The sequence below is a fragment of the Pteropus alecto genome, unplaced genomic scaffold (assembly GCF_000325575.1).
Source record: "Pteropus alecto unplaced genomic scaffold, ASM32557v1 scaffold65, whole genome shotgun sequence".
In the NCBI taxonomy this organism is placed as follows: Eukaryota; Metazoa; Chordata; class Mammalia; order Chiroptera; family Pteropodidae; genus Pteropus; species Pteropus alecto.
The window spans coordinates 7,349,593-7,369,624 of NW_006439191.1; the positions used below are offsets into that span (position 1 = coordinate 7,349,593).

At 40.9% G+C, this 20,032-nt stretch overlaps 1 protein-coding gene across 7 annotated transcripts in view; it reads left to right on the top strand.

The window, feature by feature from the left end:
* LYPLAL1 (lysophospholipase like 1) overlaps window positions 1–20,032 on the top strand; it is a 191,482-nt gene that overhangs the window by 23,741 nt on the left and 147,709 nt on the right. For 3 of the 7 annotated variants that reach the window (XM_025049825.1, XM_025049827.1, XM_025049826.1), the window contains exons 4-7: window positions 1,446–1,561; window positions 2,332–2,500; window positions 3,087–3,238; window positions 13,290–13,391. In XM_025049825.1, coding sequence (XP_024905593.1) covers window positions 1,446–1,561; window positions 2,332–2,500; window positions 3,087–3,238; window positions 13,290–13,376 — 524 coding nt within the window. In that variant the 3' untranslated portion in view covers window positions 13,377–13,391. Of the gene's footprint in view, window positions 1–1,445; window positions 1,562–2,331; window positions 2,676–3,086; window positions 3,239–13,289; window positions 13,392–20,032 lie in introns of those variants that run through there. The other 4 variants (XR_003047551.1, XM_015592764.2, XR_003047552.1 and 1 more) reach the window with 4 other exon arrangements.

Genomic DNA, 20,032 nt, shown 5'->3' on the forward strand with positions numbered 1-20,032 from the left:
GAACCGCATCGGAGTAGAGTGGGGTTATTTGGAGAGAACCTTTAAGTTGTTCTCATCCATGGTGAACTACTGCTACTGATGAGGCCCTATTATTTGTTTTTGATATGTTGAAAACCACAGATGTATTATTTATCATACACTGTGATTATTTACATATTATGCCCTTTCTTAACTTCTAAACTTCTCCAGGCTGCTAATCTTCATTCATATATTTGTACCCTGGGTCCAAAATAATATCAGCCCAGATAAAGTAGTTCTGTTCTAATAGATATCAGTGGGTAGTAGGAAGTACATTAAACTCTGTTGCAAGCAATCTGGATTCCAAAAGGCCTAGCTTTACAGCTGAAATCAGGGGTCCAAGTTAAGCAGGTCACCTAATCCCCTGTGGCCTCAGTTTCCTTCATTTATAAAAGGACATTGTAGTCAATCCAAAGGCATGGTCTCTAAGGGCTCAGCTTTATGCTTTCTTAGTTGAAATAAAGCATGAGACTGGAAATTAAGAGGTCCAAATTCTACACCAAAGTCCATTTTTATAATTCCGCAAGTGTATTTCTCACGAAATAGAAATGAGATGTCTTTTAACTCTCAATCAGTCTGAGGAATATTATACCAGGTCTCTAACCTGAAATTGGGCCACCCTCTCTGCTGCGTGGCATCACGTACCTGTCTCCACATTCTATGACATCCCTGTTTCTCCTTCAAACACGAGTCTACCCGTGTGTTTTCGTGTATGTGCTGCCCAACGGAGCACGGATTCATGTTTTTTAATCTGTATATCTCCACTGACTAGCACAGTGTTTGGCATATAAAAGATAATAAGGTTTGGCAAATGGTGTAAATCAGTTTCTTAAAACTTTTCTCCAAGTTTATATAAGTATATATGTTTTAATTATACTATCACGTCAGTTTCCAAAAATGTTTTAACTAGCTAACCAAATTTTCGAGCATGTTTCCTAACTCAAAGATCACTAAATGTCTACTTTATGGCGGGCACTAGAAATATAGCTCCTCATGGATCTTATAGTTTGGCAAATAAGAGAGACTGTGCATGTTATCGATTCTAGTCGCAATGGGAGGACTCACCATTAGAAACAAAATATAAGTAAACACTAGAAATTTAAATAAATAACACTTGTACTCTGACTCGTATTTTGAATTATGATAAATATTTTTACTCGATAAATATGATTTCTTTGTTCGATTCGAGCTCCTTTTATTACAAATCTATCGCCAGTGGTGACGCGGATGAGACGGCATGACTTACTCAGAGCAGCTCTTTCCTAGTGAGTTCCAAAGTGGACTAATAACCTTGTAGCGCTCTATCTCTTTTAAGGTCTCCACATACTTTTTAAATGTTTATGGAAGACTGGCACAGGCATAGCTTGTTTTAAGTTATTGTCGCATATGTCCCGCGACTCTGATAAGTGAATTTTTGCTTCTTTTAGGAGGATTTTCTATGGGAGGCTGCATGGCGATGCATTTAGCATATAGAAACCATCGAGATGTGGCAGGAGTTTTTGCTCTTTCCAGTTTTCTGAATAAATCATCGGTTGTTTACCAGGTAAGTTTCAGATTTTGAAAAAAGGTGAAATAGTCACACGTTGAAACTAAACCAAAATTGATAAGTGATAATAGTTGATGCACAGAGCATTTCTGGAATTCGTGGCCGAATTAGTCATATGACTAATTCCAGCTGTTTATTAATGTTCAGGAAATGCCCTATACAAAGCGGGTATCAGAAGAGAAAGGATAAAAACAATACACGTAGGGAATTTATGTACCCTTTATATATATTAAACCTGTACACACACACACACACACACACACGATTACAGCCAGGTTTACTTATGATGTCATGAACAGAATCAAAACAGAGAATCAAGTACAACTGCAGACAGCTGCTCACAGCGATATTCATTTATGGATATGATCCATTACAGTGTTGCAGCTTCGTTACCAAAAGGAGAAACAGCAGATCCAGACATGAGAACTAGAACGTACTTTTCCCCTCGATTGTACCCCAGCTCTGCGTTCCTCCTACCTTCCACTCTACGAGAAGACGTTTGTCTTCTCAAGTCACTGGGTTTCTTCAGGAAATGCATCGATCGTTTCTGAGACAGTCCTCCGGAGTAAATGCAGGCCACATACAACACAGCTCAGGTGGTGCCAGCAGCTAGCTGCGCCCAGGCCTGGCCCACCAATGCCTCTTTGTTTCTCTTTAAATGTTGAAGCTTTGGTAAAATTGGAATCTTCTTGTTTTCTCTGATTTCCAAGAACGATGTTCTTCAGTGAACTTCTTAAGCTTTTCCGTTTATATATCCTCATTTCTAGGGTGTCCAGAAAAGTGATGGAGTGCTCCCCGAATTATTTCAGTGTCATGGCACTGCCGATGAGTTAGTTCTTCACGCTTGGGCTGAAGAGACAAACTCAGCGTTGAAATCTCTAGGAGTGAGCACGAAGTTTCACAGTTTCCCCGGTCTTCACCATGAGCTAAGCAAAGGTGAGCTCGAAAAACTGAAGTCGTGGATTCTCACGAAGCTTCCAGGAGAAACGGTAAGGCAAAATGAATGAATCAAGATTGATTTGTCGATGTAGATGTAATGTCTTTGTGAAAAGTGACCTTGGCTGTCAAATCATAAATTTATCACTGATAATTAAAATATTAAGAAATATCATCAGTTTGCTGACTTATTTATTAGTTATTAAAATGCTCAGCACCGTGGAGAGTAGTATAATCTTATTAATGGTAAACATTAGTGTAGACAGATAGCTCTATATTATTTTGAAATACATTTTCGTAAATATTTCTAGACCTTGTAAGTAATTAAACATTTGCATTTAAAAATTAGTTCCCACTCGTTTAAATAAGGGCAAAGAGAAAACATGAAAAGACTAATCATGGTATTCTTATATCTTTCCCGCCACTTTGTTTAAATTACCTTTGCAAAGCTACCCGTGGTTGTGTCGTTTTCGACAGAATAACATTGATACTCCAGGTCCGTAAAGCGATCTCACATTATCTCCGTTGATCCTCCTAAGAGCTTGGTGCAGTAGACTGAGTAATTGTTATTGGTATTCGACAATAGGGCTAGAGGACGAAAGACTTGCCCGGAGCCTCGAGAGCCGTGATTGGCGTCCAGGCCTCCCGCTGCTCGGTGGAGCTGTCGGCCACACCAGCTCGCCGCCCGGCACTAGTCCTAGAACGCCCGCTGTGCTGCAGATCCTTGTCCGACACGTGGTATGGCCAGTCTTTTCAATTCTATTCATTCTGGTGTGCGGAGAGTGGCATCACATTGTGGTTTTTTTTTCTTTTGCATTTTCCTAATGATGAACGATTTTCAGCAATTTTTGTATGCGTATTTGCGATCTGTCTAAATTCTTTGATGGTTTCTCTATTCAAATCTTTTGCCCGTTTTTCTCAGGCTGTTTGTCTCGTTGCATCGTTAGAGTTTTTTCTGGATGGTAGATACGAATCGTTAGATATTTTGCAAATGGTTTTTTAATTTGATGAAGTCCTGTTTATTCATTTTTATTTATGTTTTTTTTTTCTTTGGCTTGCGTTTTTATTTTTTCCAATGTAATTCAAAGAGCAAAAGCTTTTAATTTGATGAAGTCCTGTTTATTCATTTTTATTTATGTTTTTGTGCTTTTGATGTCGTATTTCAGAAAGCGTAAGAAAGCCAAAATCGCTGAGATTTTTCTCCTATGTTTTTTTTCCTAGTCGCGGAGCTTTAGATCTTATATTTAGTCTATGATCAGTTTTTTATTTTTTCCAATGTAATTCAAAGAGCAAAAGCTTTTAATTTGATGAAGTCCTGTTTATTCATTTTTATTTATGTTTTTGTGCTTTTGATGTCGTATTTCAGAAAGCGTAAGAAAGCCAAAATCGCTGAGATTTTTCTCCTATGTTTTTTTTCCTAGTCGCGGAGCTTTAGATCTTATATTTAGTCTATGATCAGTTTCGAGTAAATTTTTGGATATGGTGGGAGTGAGTGTCAAGGTTCACGTTTTGCAAATCAGCATCCTTCACTGAACAGACTGTCCTTTGTCCACTGAATCGCCCTTGCAGTGTCGCTGGAAGTCCAGCTGTTCACGCACATGTAGGTTAATTTCTGGACTCCATTATGTCTTGTGGATCTATTTATCTGTCTTTATGCTAATGCCACCCTGACTTGACCACGGTAGCATTACAGTAAGTCTTGAAATCAGATCGTTTACGTCCTGCAATGTCTTTACTCCTTTTTAAAGTCACCGTGAAGTCTTTTGTACTTCTCCATGTATTTACTTTTTCCAGTGCTCTTCAGTCCTGATGTAGTTTCTGATTTCCATGTGGTATCATTTTCCTTCTGCCCGAATCGCTTTCACATTTACGATCGTGCAGGTGTCTGCTGCTGTTAAATTCTTTCAGCTTTTGCATGTCTAACAAAGCATTATTCCGCCCTTAGATTTGAAAGATACGTAGGATTCTAGGTTGAGAGGGTTGTGGTTTTTTCCCTGTAATTACGCTAACGCTCTCCGACGCCTGCCCCCTCCTGAGGCGGCACCAGGACAGCATTTGCGTCAGGACCAATTTTGCCCCCGACACAAGCCGTGCATCTCTGAGTCCTCTGGCTGATACTCGCTGGACGGCGAGGTTTGACTGTCTGGCTCGTGGGCGCACACACTCCTCCAAGCCCTCTGTGACCCCCAGCGACCGTTCCTCCCGCTCTTTGTGGGTGGCTCGTGCGTTACCCCCCACTCATCTGCTGATTAGCACTTTGCTGAGGCCGAGGGGGCCACTGCAGCTCTCTCTGGGCACCCAGTCCAGTGTCCCCACATCTGGGTCTCCGTTCCCACAATGCAGCCTGGAAACTCCCTTCACACAGTGAGCTGGCCATTTGTAGATCTCACCTCGTTTGTTTCTCCTTCCTGAGGGATGACCGTCCTGGGCCGCCGCTGTCCGTTATTGGAAAACATGTTATGTGGTCCAGCTTGTTGGTTTCGGGTCAAAGAATAAATCTGGTCCCTGTTACCCCATCTTGGTTACCTTGGTTGTAAGCAGAAGCCCCATCATTCCTCTTTTGTTTAAAGTTATAAACTCTAAATTTGGAGAGGGAGGGACGGAGAGAGGGAAAGAAGGAGGCAGGGAGGAAGAAAGAAGAGACAGAATTTCACTAATAAAATCCAAAAACGACTCAGTTCATGCAGTGTTTTAATTATCTTAAGCTTTTAATGACCTTCAACTTCTTGAAATTTTAAATGCATTGGCTTAAATATACATGGATCACTCATGTTTAAAACCTTTATGACTGCAATTTGCCCTAAGAGTAACGTATATGTGTGTTATAGATGAGGGTGTCAGGCCTATAAGTGTTGAATGTATACATACCAAATATAGTATAAAGGAAAGGAATCCAGATTTTTTTTTTTTTTTTTTTTTTTTACGAATGCTTGTCCTGTCACTTAATAATCATGTATTCTGGGATAAATCTCAACCTCTGCCACAGTGTACTCTTTTGTGAAGTTGTGTGAGGATCAAGTTATACAGCATATGTAAAAGCCTTTAATGGAATGTAAAGTTAAACAAATTCAAGGTATTACTAGCACAGCTTTGCCAGAGATGGAGAGATCTGCGCACATAATGGTTATAAGTCTCCATAAACTGACCTATGCATGGAATATATGTCTAAATATTTTATGTACGTAATCTCCAATCCAGCTCCGGTCCCCTACCCGTTGGGCTGATAGGATCTTCACTCTTTTTTGAGCTCTTTTTCTTCATTCCAAATCATGCAAGATCTAGGCCCCCTTACTCAAGGCAGCATATCCAGGGAAGGCCCTGCAGTGTCCAGTTCTCACTCACTTATTTCGAGGTGCTTGGTGTCCATGCGTGTGTGGTCTGCTAAAACCTGAAGAATCGTTGCTAAGGCTGGGAGCACCAGCTTTAAGCTTTAATCCTCCTAAGGAAACCATAGCCATCGTCATGTTACGGTTCAACCCCATATGCTGCTTTAACCACATAAACGTTTCCTAAGGGAGCTGAAATAGCCAAGGTACTTTCTTACCTGGGACAGGGCACATGGCAGCAAAAGGAAAACATACATCAGCAAATTATCTATATTTCCGTGTTGAGGAGACGAACTTTGCAGGGGAGGAGAGAGAAGGCTGGAGTGCGAGTGAAGAAAGACTTTTTTACTCTATTTCTTCTGTTCGAATCTTCGTAATCAGCTTTATTACTTTTGTCATCCTTAAAGTGACATGTGTCCTGGTTGTATTTTTTTCCTCTACTAAAGACTGAATAAGAAAGATCATTATCAGTGGTAAGGACATTAAATGTATTCTTTATAGGAAATTGACTCTTTCCTTTGAACCGTTAAAACCGAGAACAAAATATGAAGCCGCCTGGCAATTTGGCTATTGAGAATTTATGATACTTTGGTATGTGAAAGAAAATGTCCAGATATCATTTAGCCAGAGTACATTTAAACAAAAAGTCTTTATCATAGAAAAGGGATTTCTTGATATACGATAAGAGAACAGAGTCACCAAAGCCGTACAAACATTTCAAGAAAATACCAAAAGTATGCAAACATTTCAAGAGCATTCAGATCATATGATACACAAAGACAGCTGGTTCCCCAAACTTGAACTGAGTGATTTTAACGCATGAAGAGCCAGAATTGTACTTACAGGGAACAAACGTGCCGTTGTGTATATACCGATTCCACTTTGCGGTTAACCCTTTGGAATCAGGTTTCTGTGTGTGTGCGCGTGGTCTCTCCTGGAGAGGAGGCGCAGCCTCGGCACATTCTGATAGATGCGGACTCGAGCACACGCCCTCTTCTGCCGTCCTTGTTAAATTCTGCCATTTAGCTGCACCCAAATCAGTGCACTGCATTTCATGCGGCGCTGAACTAAAGCTCCTCGGAACGGGACCCTACGCATCAGAATTCGGCCAGCCTGCAGGACTGACCTCCGCTGTGCCCTTCGGGTCCCGCTCCCGGCCAGTGACGATGGACCTTAGGAGGCCAGCGGTCCTCCTCACGTTTTGGTATTAACCCTCCCGCTTGGTCCGAAGTGCTTATCCAGGCAGGATGAATGAGCCGTTATGCAGGCCACACCTTGGTCTGCAAAGACACAGTCTGGAACGATGTGTCACCGCGACAGCTGTGGTCGTGAACTGACGTGGACCCAAATGCTCCCAGAGACAAGAGGGTACCACTGAGCATTTTAGCTGAAGACGGGCGCAAGTTTGTACCAGCTTTTCTAACTAGATGACGCCCACGGTAGGGGTCACGGCCCTTCGGTTGTACAGAAATGACAATCTCTCTAGCAAGCTTTCCCGAATCGCCCAACGTCACTTCCTTTTGGGGACCCCGCGCAGTCGTCTGAGACCTACAGGAGCAGTATTCCCTACAACACTTAAAGGTCTCTTATGAAAGACGAAAGCCACCATGTTTTCCAGACAGACAAGTTAACGCCTACTTTACAATCCTTAGGCCCCCTCAAACGGGACCTCCACCAGCCGAGGGCACAGGTGACAGTGATAGTGTGTTCACTGTGGCCAGCTGGCAGGCCTTAGAGCCCCCAGTTCAGCTTAACAACGGAGTCTAGTTTCTGTCGTCACAGAGGGAGCCCAGGGGCAGTGTCCCCCAGTCTGCGCTGTATTCATGCTCTACCGCAGAGGGAAGTGACAGCTGAGGACAGAGGGGTGGGGAAGATTTCTGGGGTGGAAGGTGTTTTCGTTTCTGGTACAGGCCCCATCCTTCGCTGTTCCCAGAGACTTCTTAGTTAGGTTAAGAACAACAATCAAAATTCGAATCCTCTGCTGAGGGACGGCGGGCCCAGGCGCAGTTAAACTTAGGGTGCGTGTAACAGTTTGGGGCATTGTCCACCTTGAGGAAAGCTCCAGGAGGACCCCTCAAGGACAGTGGACACTGACGTCCCTCTCCTCCCCGTGAGCTCCCGGGGTTCGAGGTGTCCTCTCCTCAGCTTCCAGAACTGGCGCTTTTCCTGCACTCGCATGTAATTCAGGTCCTATCCTAATAGTCGTTGTATCTTGACCTTTTTCCCGCTGCCATCTACTCTCTCCCAGACCTTTCATCCTGAAGGGCTGGGTACGGGAAAGACAAGGGCCCTCTTATGACACTTACAGCGGCTCGCAAGGACCACGGTAGCGGGGCATACGGTTGCCTCCTAATTTCTCATTGGGAGGAAGAAAGATGGAAGACTGCTATCGCCCCACTGGCCGTGCAGTTAGATTCTCCGTGGGCCTCAGATTCTGTCCGTCACCCTGCGAAGCCTCCATTCTGTCCTCTCTAGTCCTTGAGCACGTTAGGACATGAGTGTGAAAGTTCACTTGAAATACCAGGTGGACGTTTACAAAACTGTAAAATATTTTTAAATCTGTTCTCCGTGCTACCCTCGCAAAGTGACTATTTGCTTTACCTTCATGGGTTTATTCAGACCTTTGGTTCTGGATTGGTTGTGAAAGCCATATGTGATTTTTATATTGGGAATAGAGTTAATGGTTCCATGATGAATAGTGGACATCCTGTTTTGAAGAAATCATATTTTGGGCAAAATGCCCATGAGTGACTTATGTTTTTGCCAATAGTTTGGTTCAGAGCCTCTGGGATTCTCTCTCCTCTCTCTCTCTCTCAGAAGTGATGAAGAAGTTTGATACTTGAACATTCTATTTTAAATTCATTTTCAGAGTGATTTCAAAATATCTCGTTACCTCACTTTTTGTCATTGTAACTAATTCATAACTGGGTTTTTGTTGTTGTCGTTTGGTGCTTTCCTACCTACTCTTAAGGGCATAGTATTACTTTAAAAATCACTCTGTTTTCATTTTGTTTCCTTCTTTCTTCCCATCTCAATTTTTTCTAGTCAGTTGTTGGCTCGCCCAATTGAAATTAGAGATGCACTTGACATATTAGTTACTTGACATATTAATTTTGGCCACTTCTGGTATGCTCTCTTTTGCCAATGAAATTATTGAAAGTGAAAAATTGGGTGGGGGTGTCTGTGAGAGACAGAGGTCCCTCCCTTGGGTGTTAGCTATTAAAGCCAGTTTCTCTATCATATAACGAGAGAAGTGTTAAAATCAAAGTTCACGACGTGCAACTGGCAGAAACGAATAAATGGTTTTCTTTAAAAATTTCACTTCGACAGCAATAAATTTCTAGTTAAGCCTCAAAACAGGATTTCTAAATGGCAAATGAAAGCTATATCAATTTCAAATAGTAGCTGAAGCTTTTTTTTTGTTTTTTTTGTTTTTTTTTTGTTTTTTTTTACGTTTCTTAGTCATCCCGTGAATTGTCAAGTGTGTTTTAAGGCAGCTGGTCAGATTATCTTAGTTCTGCCGTAGAATCAAAAACTTTTTATTGCCGGAGGGAATTCAGAGATTGTCATTTTACACACATGGACCTAAAAGAGTGAAATGAACGACTCAGTTCCGAATGAGCAGGCCTAAAACCTTATTCTCTGTTCTGACACCGTTTTCGCCATGTCCCATTACCATAGTAGTCAGCGTTGAGAAAGTACAGCTAAAAATTCCCTAAATTTCAAACGTTTTAGATTCAGAGCTGTTTCCTTTTCTCCGCAGACATCTTATATCCATGGCTCCACTTTTTCTGTTTTCTTAAGGAATGTAGTCTTCTCTCCCTCTGCCCCAACGTAATAGCAGACCCAGCCTCGTTTTTTTAAGTCATGGTATGCATTTAAGAGGGTTTTTTTTTTAGGATTATGAATCATTTCTATCAGAGTTCTAATTTCTGAATCCCATAGGCTGCTTCAGTTCTTATCTTGGTGCCTTTATAGGATTTGACACTTTGATCAACCCCCGAAACCAGGGTCTTCCCGTCTGGCTTTTCCAGGATGTCTGGACTGTGACTTCTCTGTCTCCTTCAGTGAACAGCTATTTTCTGTGACTTTCCCTCCACGTCACAGTGTCTTTCTGTCCTACTCTCTTCTATGCCCTCTCTCATCCCGTCGTCATGTCAGTTAACAGATTCTTCTGATGTTCCATCAAAGACGCATCTCTCCATCTGGCCTCTACACCTCATCGCCTCTGCCTTACTCATGGCTTCATCGCGCCTTTGGATGGGGGTCCCCGGCTCTGCTCTCTTCCGTCTCTTCGCTTCCCAGCATGCCTCACTGCCTGACGAGCCCCTGCGGGCTCCTCACTGTCTTCAGAGGACAGATAAACTTCTTTAGCTCAGCACTAAATCTTTCCACAACCTAGTCCTTGCTTCTTGTTACAGTTTCATCTCCTGCCTTTCTTTTCTCCCATGTCACAGTGTGTGTGCACGTGCACACACACGCACGCACACGCACACACATGCATGCACACGCACACACCCAACGCTTCCGCTCCACCAAAAATCCCCTGGACATGCCACACTTTTCACAACTTTGACTTTACCATCTTATTTCCTCCACTTGGAATTCTCTCTCCTCTGCCTCCTTCAACTGACAAACGCTTAACCTTTAAGACACAGGTTCTAGATGACCCAGCACCTTGCCCAGTTGCCTTTGGCGGAAGTTGCTCTGTTCTCCATGTTTTTGTATTTCTCTTTTATATGTTGGTCCTCTACCTACTCCAAATTTTGAACTCAAGGACAAGGGCACTATATATATATATATATATTCATTTGCAACAATATATATAGTGCCCTTGTCCTTGAGTCCAAAATATAGATATATGTGTGCGTGTGTGTATATATATATCTTCCTCCTCAGTGCCTATTACAGCGATTGGTATACAACAGAAATGCAATAAATGGTTGATAACATCGTGATCATTTCTTGCTGGCTTCTTTACCCATTAGATTTCTTTGGGTGTTCTTTTGATTTTATTTTATAAGAATCTAGAAATGTGGTCCTTTCTTTTGCCTTAGTTTCCCCTGAGGTTAGATTTAATTTTTAGGAAAATAATACTTTGAAGTCAAAATGTTTGGCAAATAACAGCAAAAGAAATTGTCAACAATGACAAAAAGGCAACCAACGGAATGAGAGAAGATATTTGCAAACAATACCTCTGATAAGGGGCTAATATCCAAGCTATATGAAGAACTCTACAACTCAACAACAAAATGTCAAACAATCCTATTTCAAAACGGCCGGAGGACCTGAACAGACACTTTTCCCAAGACATGCCAATGGCCAACAGATATATGACAAGATGCTGAGCTTCACTAGCTATAAGGAAAATGCAAATCAAAACCATGAGGAGATACCAAATCATGTCTGTTAGAATGCTATTATCAATAAGACAAGAAATAACAAGTGTTGGAGAGGTTGTACAGAGAGAGGATCCCTCATATACCACTGGTGGGAGTGTGAATTGTTACAACCACTATGGAAAACAGTATGGAGGTTCCTTAAAAAATTAAGAATAGAGTTATGACCCAGCAATGCCTCTTCTGGGTATTTACCCCCAAAATTTGAAAACATTTATTCACAAAGATATATGCTCCCCGATGTTTATTGCAGCGTCATTCACAGCGGCCAAGACATAGAAACACCAAAGCGTCCTTCGATGGATGATTGACTGAAGATGTGGTAATACAAATACAATGGAATATTACTGAGCCATAAGAAAAGATGAAATTCCGTCATTTGCAACAACACGGATGGATCTTGAGAGTATTATGCTAAGCAAAATAAGTCAAATGTAAAGGGACAAGAACCATTTGATGTCACTTACATGTGGAATATAAAACAGAAAGCAACAAATGAGCAAAACACACAAACTCATAGACACAACAGAAGGGGGGTTACCAGAGGGGGCGTGGGGTGGGGAGAGGATGACCACAGCAAAGGGGATGAAACATGGCGACGTAAGGAGATTAGACTTTGGGAGGTGAGCGCACAATGCGGTAGACAGATGATGTATAACAGTCCACTTGAAACTCATATAAAGTTATTAACCAATGTCGCCCTAATACGTTTAATTTAAAAAAAATCTTCTTTAGTGCTGGCAAATATGCAGCATGTCTACATACGCAGTTCCCAGCAGATATGGACCATCAGGCAAGGTGTTCTTCCCTTGTCAAGGCCAAGTCGGTCCCTTGCTCTTCTCAGCACTCCCCTGTCGGCCGAGTGAAGTTGGCAGCTCGATGTGAAGCCTATTCGTAATAACAAGCAGTTCGAAAATACAGGCTGAACATCAGACAAACTAAAATTCTGGTCCAGTTTTGTTGCTGACGACTCTGAGATGCATGTGACAGCACGTCGTATGGTGCTTCACATGCCACCGATATTCAATAGCTAGTCGTCTCATTAGTTAATATTCATTACAAAACTATTTTTGCCTCATTTTCTCTATTCACAGAATAGGACAGGTAATTCCAAGTCCCTTTTGTTGTTTGATATAAAAGTAAATACAAGGGATTTGAAGTAGGAAAAAAGTTTATAACGATATAAGGAATAGTTTCATTAAGTTAAAATATGTACGAATAAAACGATTGCAAGTACAATACAAAGAACGTTTTCCTGAGTTATTTGACAGTAAGTTGTCATCATCCCCCAATCTTCTGGGGTGTATTCTCTACAAACAAGAATTTTCTATGGATTCATAGCAAAACTATAATAATCAAGACATTTAGAATATACATTACCACTATCAAATCCACAATTAAATTAGATCCCCATTCACTTTTCATCAGGTATAAAGAATTACATCCTTTATAGCAAAAGCATTCACACCTAATCACACCTTAAATTTAGTTGTTAAGTCTCCTTAGTGGCCTTTGGTCTGCAGCTGTTCCTCAGTCTTTCCTTCACTTGGACCCCCTTGATCGTCTTCAAGCTTTTAGGCCGGTTATTTTTGTAAACTAGCTCAGTCTGATGTTTCCCTATGATTCTATTTGGGTTAATTCATCTCGTGCAGAAATATAGTGTTTACTTCTCATTGTATTCTGTCAAGTGGTTCATGGTTTCATTTTACCCCATTACTAGAAATGTTCGTTTTGAACATTTTATCGATACGGCAACCTCCAGGATTATGCACTATAAAGTTACTCTTTTTCGTTTTGCCATTCATAACTGTTTTGCAGGGAGGTACTTTGATGTGGCAATGCCTAACTCCTCATCAAAGTTTTAATTCGTTTATTATAGCAGAATCTACTTACAGCTTGCTGTGTTACTCAGTGAGTTGTAATACGTTGCTGTCATTTTTTTTTTTTTTTCATTTTTGGATACTGAAATTGTCCCAGAATTGGCCACCCGGGCCCTCTTTGAGATAGCTTCAGGGTCCTTTTCACACGTTCCTTTTGTGTTTTGAACACTGCCTTATTTTACAGCTCAAAACACAGCATAAGGCTCATCTTATCCTCTCGCCCCAGCCACCGCATCAATCATTTCTCCACGGCCTCCCGGTTCCCATTTAGTGGAACATGAAACTTAGAAGCCCAGGAGCGGAAGGTAGGTAGACTCATTCTACTGGGGTGTCGCTGTTCCCAGGCCCTCGGTGGAAAGAGCTGGAGAAAAACAAATACATGTTCATACACATTTACAACTATATGTACATGTACATTTCCTCTACGTATTCCATATTTGCTACATACACACATATGCATACAATATAAATACACATGCATATACGCATACATGTGATGAGTCTATGCATATACCTCCAATTCCAATAATCATGATTATTCTAATCCTGAGTTGTTCTACAGGCAGCTTTCACTGGCTCACGACTGTAAAATTTTCAGAATTTTTGCAAGCCGGTGGCTTGACATTGGCCATGGTGAGTCTTTACACTCCCCTCTATGTGTCTGATGCACATATTTACAACTGAAATAATCTTGCTTCTGTGCACCAGACCAAATTCTCCTGGCCAGATATCTATCTCCTCATCAGTATCATCCCACAAGCACCACCTCCAGGGGTAGATGACCTAATGGTCTTTGCTCCGATCCTGCATCTGCCTGGTGTTCCTCTTATTCCAGCTGAGAGGGCGGCTTTCCTCCCAGCCCCACGAACAAATAAGAGATCCCTTTCATTTACCCCTTCATCTCTACCTTCCCGAATCTAGTCCTCAAGTTCTGTCGAGTCCATCTCTGAAACGTGTCTTATGTACCCCCTTTTTTAATCCTTCTTAATGTTGACACAACCTTATTTTAAGCTTTTGCTTTTTTCTTGCCTGGTCAATTGAATTCATAAATTTCTTACCTTGAATGAAAGATAGTGGAATAGCTTCTGACTTATCTGAAATATATGAAAAGTTAAAATGATCAGTACAGAGTGATTTTGGCTGTAGCAATCGTGACCAACGAGGACTTAAACAGTAGAAACAGTTACTCGTCTCACATGGAAAAGTCAGAGAAGTGTTCTCAGGTCGTATAGCTGTCCAAAGCCATCATTAAGGACCCAGTCTTTTCTATCTGTTCACTCTGCCATCCCCCGCATATTGGTCTTTTTCCTGACAATTGCCATCCTGTGGTCACCAGATGGCTGCCAGAGGACCAGACAATGCATCCTCACACCGCAGAATTCAGAACAAAAGGAAAGGGAAGGCATGGCATGAGAAAGGTCTCCTGACTTACGTCTTTTTTCAGGCAACATAGCTCCCAGGAAGCTCCCAGCTGTCTTCTCCTTCCATTCCAGTTTTCAGAACTGTATGTCGTGGTCCCATTTCTCTTAGAATGAAGTCATATTTAGCCAGAGTTCTCTGACTTTGTTAATGTTATTTTTTTTAAGTTTGAAGTTCACATTAACTCTTCTGACTTTCTGCCGGCGGGGGCGGGGGGAGGGGATGATAGGTGGAGAAAAATCCCATTTGTCCTTTCTAAACTCGTTCGCATCCCTGTGTAGAGGCCCAATGCCACCAAGATTACAGAATATGTATTAACTAACTCGATGAGCATGCATCGAATATCATTGCGAGTGCTAGGACACGGCGGTTAATAACACAGATTAAAACCCCCGCCCTGAAGGAGCTTACGCTCGTCCTAGTGACACGTGTGTGCTTCATTGGAGCCCATCAAAACCTAAATGACAGGAGGTCAGAAGACTCCAGAGTTACCTTTACCTACTTCCTGGCACTCTACTTGACTCTTTCAAAAATAGGAGTTGGGTGTTGATTTCTGGTGTTTTGACTCTGACCTAAAGCGCGTTTTTCCTAGTTTGTGAAATGAACTTGGGTTTCTTTCTGCTTTTGAGTACTAACATTTGCAATGCGATTTTGGCATCTTTTTGTTCATTTTGCTCAGTTATGATGTTGAGAATTCTGTAGTCTTACACTTTGAGCAGCCACTCTTCCTTAAATTTAGTGTGTCCCATTTGGGGGGGGAAAAAAAAACTTGTACTTTAAATGGAAACTTTTGCTGTATAACATGGCTTTGGAAAAGTGCCACAGGAATGTTTTTAGATTATATAGGACTTGGCAATGAAAATAATTGGTTGAAGAATGACATTAAAAAATAATCCTTGGATTTTGACACCTTATGGAGGAAAAGAGGGAATGTTATTGTTTCGCTCTTGTCCGTGATGTGGTTTTCTTAAAGGAAAACGGTATATGTTTAAATAATAGTTTATTCCATAACGTCTATTTTAAAAGGATATTTTATCAGTTTGGATGCTTTGGAACAGCATGTGATAGAAAACACAGACTCTGCCTTCGTCCGTTCGGGCTGTTATAAAAAAACGCCACAGGCCCGGTGGCTTATGAACAACAGAAACTTATTCCTCACATTTCCGGAGGCCCGAGGTCCAAGATCGAGGTGCCAGCGTGGCCGAGTTCTGGTGGCGATCCTCTTCTGAGTCGCTGACCGACCACTCAGGGTGGAGGAGCGAGGGGTCCCTCTAGGGCCTCTGCTGTGAAAGTGCTAATGCCATGTAGGAAGGCTTCTCCCTGGCGACCTAGTCACCCCCCCAGAGGTCCCACGTCCTGATAGCATCACGTTGGGCAGTAGGGTTTCCACATGGGAATTCGATGAAGGGGGCATGAGCGCTTGGCCTATAGCAGATGTTATTTTTCCTTTCGGTTAGTCTTTTAATCTGTGTTTCTCCAACTCTTCCAAGTTCCCTCTTGTGAACTGTCATGAACCATTGTGTATGGAAGCCATTTTGAAAACAAAGTGAGTTATTTTCACTATTCAACCACTTAATAACTGCCGAGTAGGTTCTTGCCGCTATGTGATTGGTAAAAAAATTCAGCAGGGAACTCACTGGTCAAAAGAAAATGGGTTTAGCTAGGATTCTATTGTCCTGACCGTATGCTTTCGATCGTGTCTAAAAGCAAAAGACAAGTAAAATATGTCTGAAGTGAATCTCATGCCATTAAAAATCGTAGATGTACTTGTAATTAAAGTTAGCTGACAACTTCCAATCCTCAGTGCAATAATCTGTCTCCATTTGTATCTCCTTTAACCTTATTCACTAAGCTCAGTTGGTTTTTAATGCCTGAAATGTTATCTAAGTGCTCAGCTGGGACCCACATTTGTTTAGTTTAAATCCCCACGGACTGGTGCAAAGAAGCCTTGTAGGTGCTGGTGGGAAGTTGTTCCCTCTAAGGACAGTTCTAGATGAGGAGCTGGCTTCCGTGGGAGAACCATGCCGAGGCCAGCCCCACCCCAGTCTTCACGCCAGGCTCCCAGGAGCCCTCTTGGCCACCCACCCAAGTGGACCTTGTTCTGATTCAGAAGGCACTTTTAGAGGCCCTTTTAAAAAGTTACTTGTCAAAATTCCGTTATATAAATCCTTGAAAATAGCTAATAAAACCACTAACAATGACAATGAACTTGTACGGGGCATTCCTAAAGAAATATAATTCTGCTTTTAAATTAGTCTCTCTTGCCAGTAAACTGAAATGCTTGGAATTTTAAGTAAATCATCCTTAAGACCCCTTAACAATTTTGTACAGATGGAGGGCCACATGGGTGAATATCTTGCACGCATGGGGATGAAATCCAGATGACGAGAATATAGAAAAGGTCATTTGAAATATGTCAGAGAAGAGCATTGAAAACATCAAACACTGTGATTATAAGCAACGGAGATAACTGTCCTAAACTGTAAAACAATGCATGAATATGAAGATGTCAAAACCCATGGTATCTTCACTTAGTCTATCTCTGGACTAAATCTATTTGTGTCTTCTGTCAAAAAAAGATTACCCTGAATATATAAACATATTCATATAAGCACGCATATTAACCAGCACACATAATGCGTAATAGGTATTACACATATTACTTACACTGCATACGTGTGCATATGCATGTTTGTGTGTGTATTTATATGTATATAGTTTTTTAAGGGCAAACATCACTTGGAAACGATAGAAAATGTTCATTATTATACCTTTGTTTAATGATTTTTTAAACCACACCGCCAAAACTAGAAAACCTAAAAATAAAAAGGATCATCATTTTTTAAATAGATGGGAAAACACTCTCTGGAGAGGCCCAACCGGAGTGATGTTTTGTCTGCACGGATCGCTTTGCAGACTCCCTGGCATTTCTGGGCAGGTTTGGCTGGCTTCCCACACCTGGCGAATGTCAGCATCCATGGGCAGCTACACATGTGTGCTCATAGTGTAGAGCGTATGCCAAACAGCTGCTGATGTGTGCATGTAATTATTTCTGTGCCACACATGCCCCCTGTCTTATTGTCACTAGATACTAAGCTCTTTCAGAAAGAGATTTGTTTTCCCGTCATCCTCCATGGCACATACATAGAGAATACTTAGTACAGAATTTTTACGGCACTGTAGAATCTGTCCATATATTTGTAATTGAAATTATATATGTTTCTACTGCAGCTTTTTTTTTTTTTCCATAAAACTGGCCCTCAGGTGTCAGAGACAAGTTTACTCTTGAAATTCTAAATTTGAATTTCTTAGTTGTCATAATGTATTCGTTTCAGAAACAAATAATTTTCTTTTTAAATAAATAACTATTACCTATATCACCTAAGATCTGTGGGTTTTAGAGAGATGTTTATTATATAAATTTAGAATAAAGTGGTATTCTTTACTTCAGATGACTTAGCTCTTCTATAAATCAATAGTAATGCCCAAGCTCAGATAACCTCTCTACAGTTTATTTAAACATACACACATTTTTTTAAAAGCAGCATAACATGAAGTTGGACCCTTACATAATATACAAACGTTAACTCGAAATGGATCAAATACCTAAACATAAGAGCTAAACTTTAAAATTCTTAGACGAAAACATAGGGGAAAGCTTCATGACTTTTGATTTGACAGTAATTACTTAAATATGACATCAAAAGCATAGGCAACGAAAGTAAATATAGATAAATCGGACTACATCAAAATTAAAAACTTTTGTACATCAAAGGATACAATCCACAGAGTGAAAAGGCAACTTGCAGAATGGGAGAAAACATCTACAAATTCTCTATCTGATAGGAGAGTTAATACCCAGACTATGTAAACAAACTACAACTCAACGACAACAACAAAAAGACTTTAAAAAATGGACAAGGGGCTTACGTAGACATTTCTCCAAAGAAGATGTACGGTTGGCCAACAAGCATATGAAAAAAGCGCTCAACAACACTCGTCATTAGGGATATGAAAATCGAGACCACAATGAGCAATCAGACCTCACGCCCACTGGGATGGCTACTATCGAAGAAAGGAAAGCAAGACTTGGCAAGGATCTGGAGAAGTTGGAACCTTTGTTCGTTGTTGGCGTAAATATACAATGGTATAGCTGCTGGGGAAAACAGTATGACGGTTCCTCCGGAAATTAAACATAGATTTACTTTACGATCCATCGATTCCATTCCTGGGTATATATCTAAAAGAATTGAAAGCAGGGTCACAAAGAGATATCTGTACATCCATAATCACAGCAGCATTGTTCACAGTGGCAGAAAGGTAAAGTGACCTGAGTGTCCATTGATAGTTGAATAGATAACAAAATGCGGTTTGTATGTACAAGGGAATATTTATTCACGTTTGAGAAGGAAGAAGATTCTGACATATTTTGAAATAGATTTGGTTCTTTTGTAGGAGAGAACGTTTGAGCTGCTATTTTTATCACTTAGGAACATTTATTGAGTGCAAATTGTGGAGTCTCTAAGAGAAGTTACATTTGCAAACAGATAATGGGTAACGTGTACACAGCCTTTAGTTTGGAGGTAGAATGAGAGTTATATCTCTTCTTTAAATGTTCAAAATTACTCATTTCGTTAGCGTTGTACTTGACAAAAATAAGAATGTGACGAAGATCAAAGTCACTCAAAATGATTTTTAAAAAGTACTGATTTTCTACACTGGCTTTCTATGTCGTTCCTATGTAATGTAATACAAGATCTCTCGTTTGTGTATGTCATAATCCACTTTGACTAAGATGTCCTAAGGAAAAGAAAATATTCATTTAATTAAAATATTACTGTAGCTTGACTGTGAACATGTGGTTTTAGATGGCTGACAAGACACTTTGCAGAGGCCGAAATAACCACACTGTTAAATCACACACTAACCCATGTATTTGCTCATGGCTACATCTGTAAGCAAAAATGTAAACATCTGAAACATAAAGGTGACATTCTTGAAACAGAAAACTTCTTTCACTGAGAACATACGCATTCTAAAGTTAGTACTGAGGCATCTTTGATTACTACCAGACCACGCCGAATGAAAAAGCGAGGTTGTCCAGCCAAGCCTCTGTTTACAGAACATAATCTAATTACCTATGGATCAGTGTGGGAAAATGGGCCAGGATCTGACTTGACATCAGTGCGCTTTTAATATTTCAGACGACCCATTTTACATTCGGCCATGGAGCGTGGGACTTGACCAGAAATGTTTTTGCCGAGTAACTCAGAAACCAAGCTTTCTACTACGGATGTGTACACACACAGGGTATTCAAAAGGGAAATTGCCTACTTTCTACATGGTTTTGAAAGACATATTCATTATGTATGTGAGCCTTTGAATTCAAGCGTAGTCTTGGCGTCCGGAGAACTTCTCAATGCCAATATGGAGATTAAGTACAGCATGCTCGTTTTATGTACAAATTGCCAGCATTTAATAAAGTTCCTGTCTGCCTTCGGCACATTC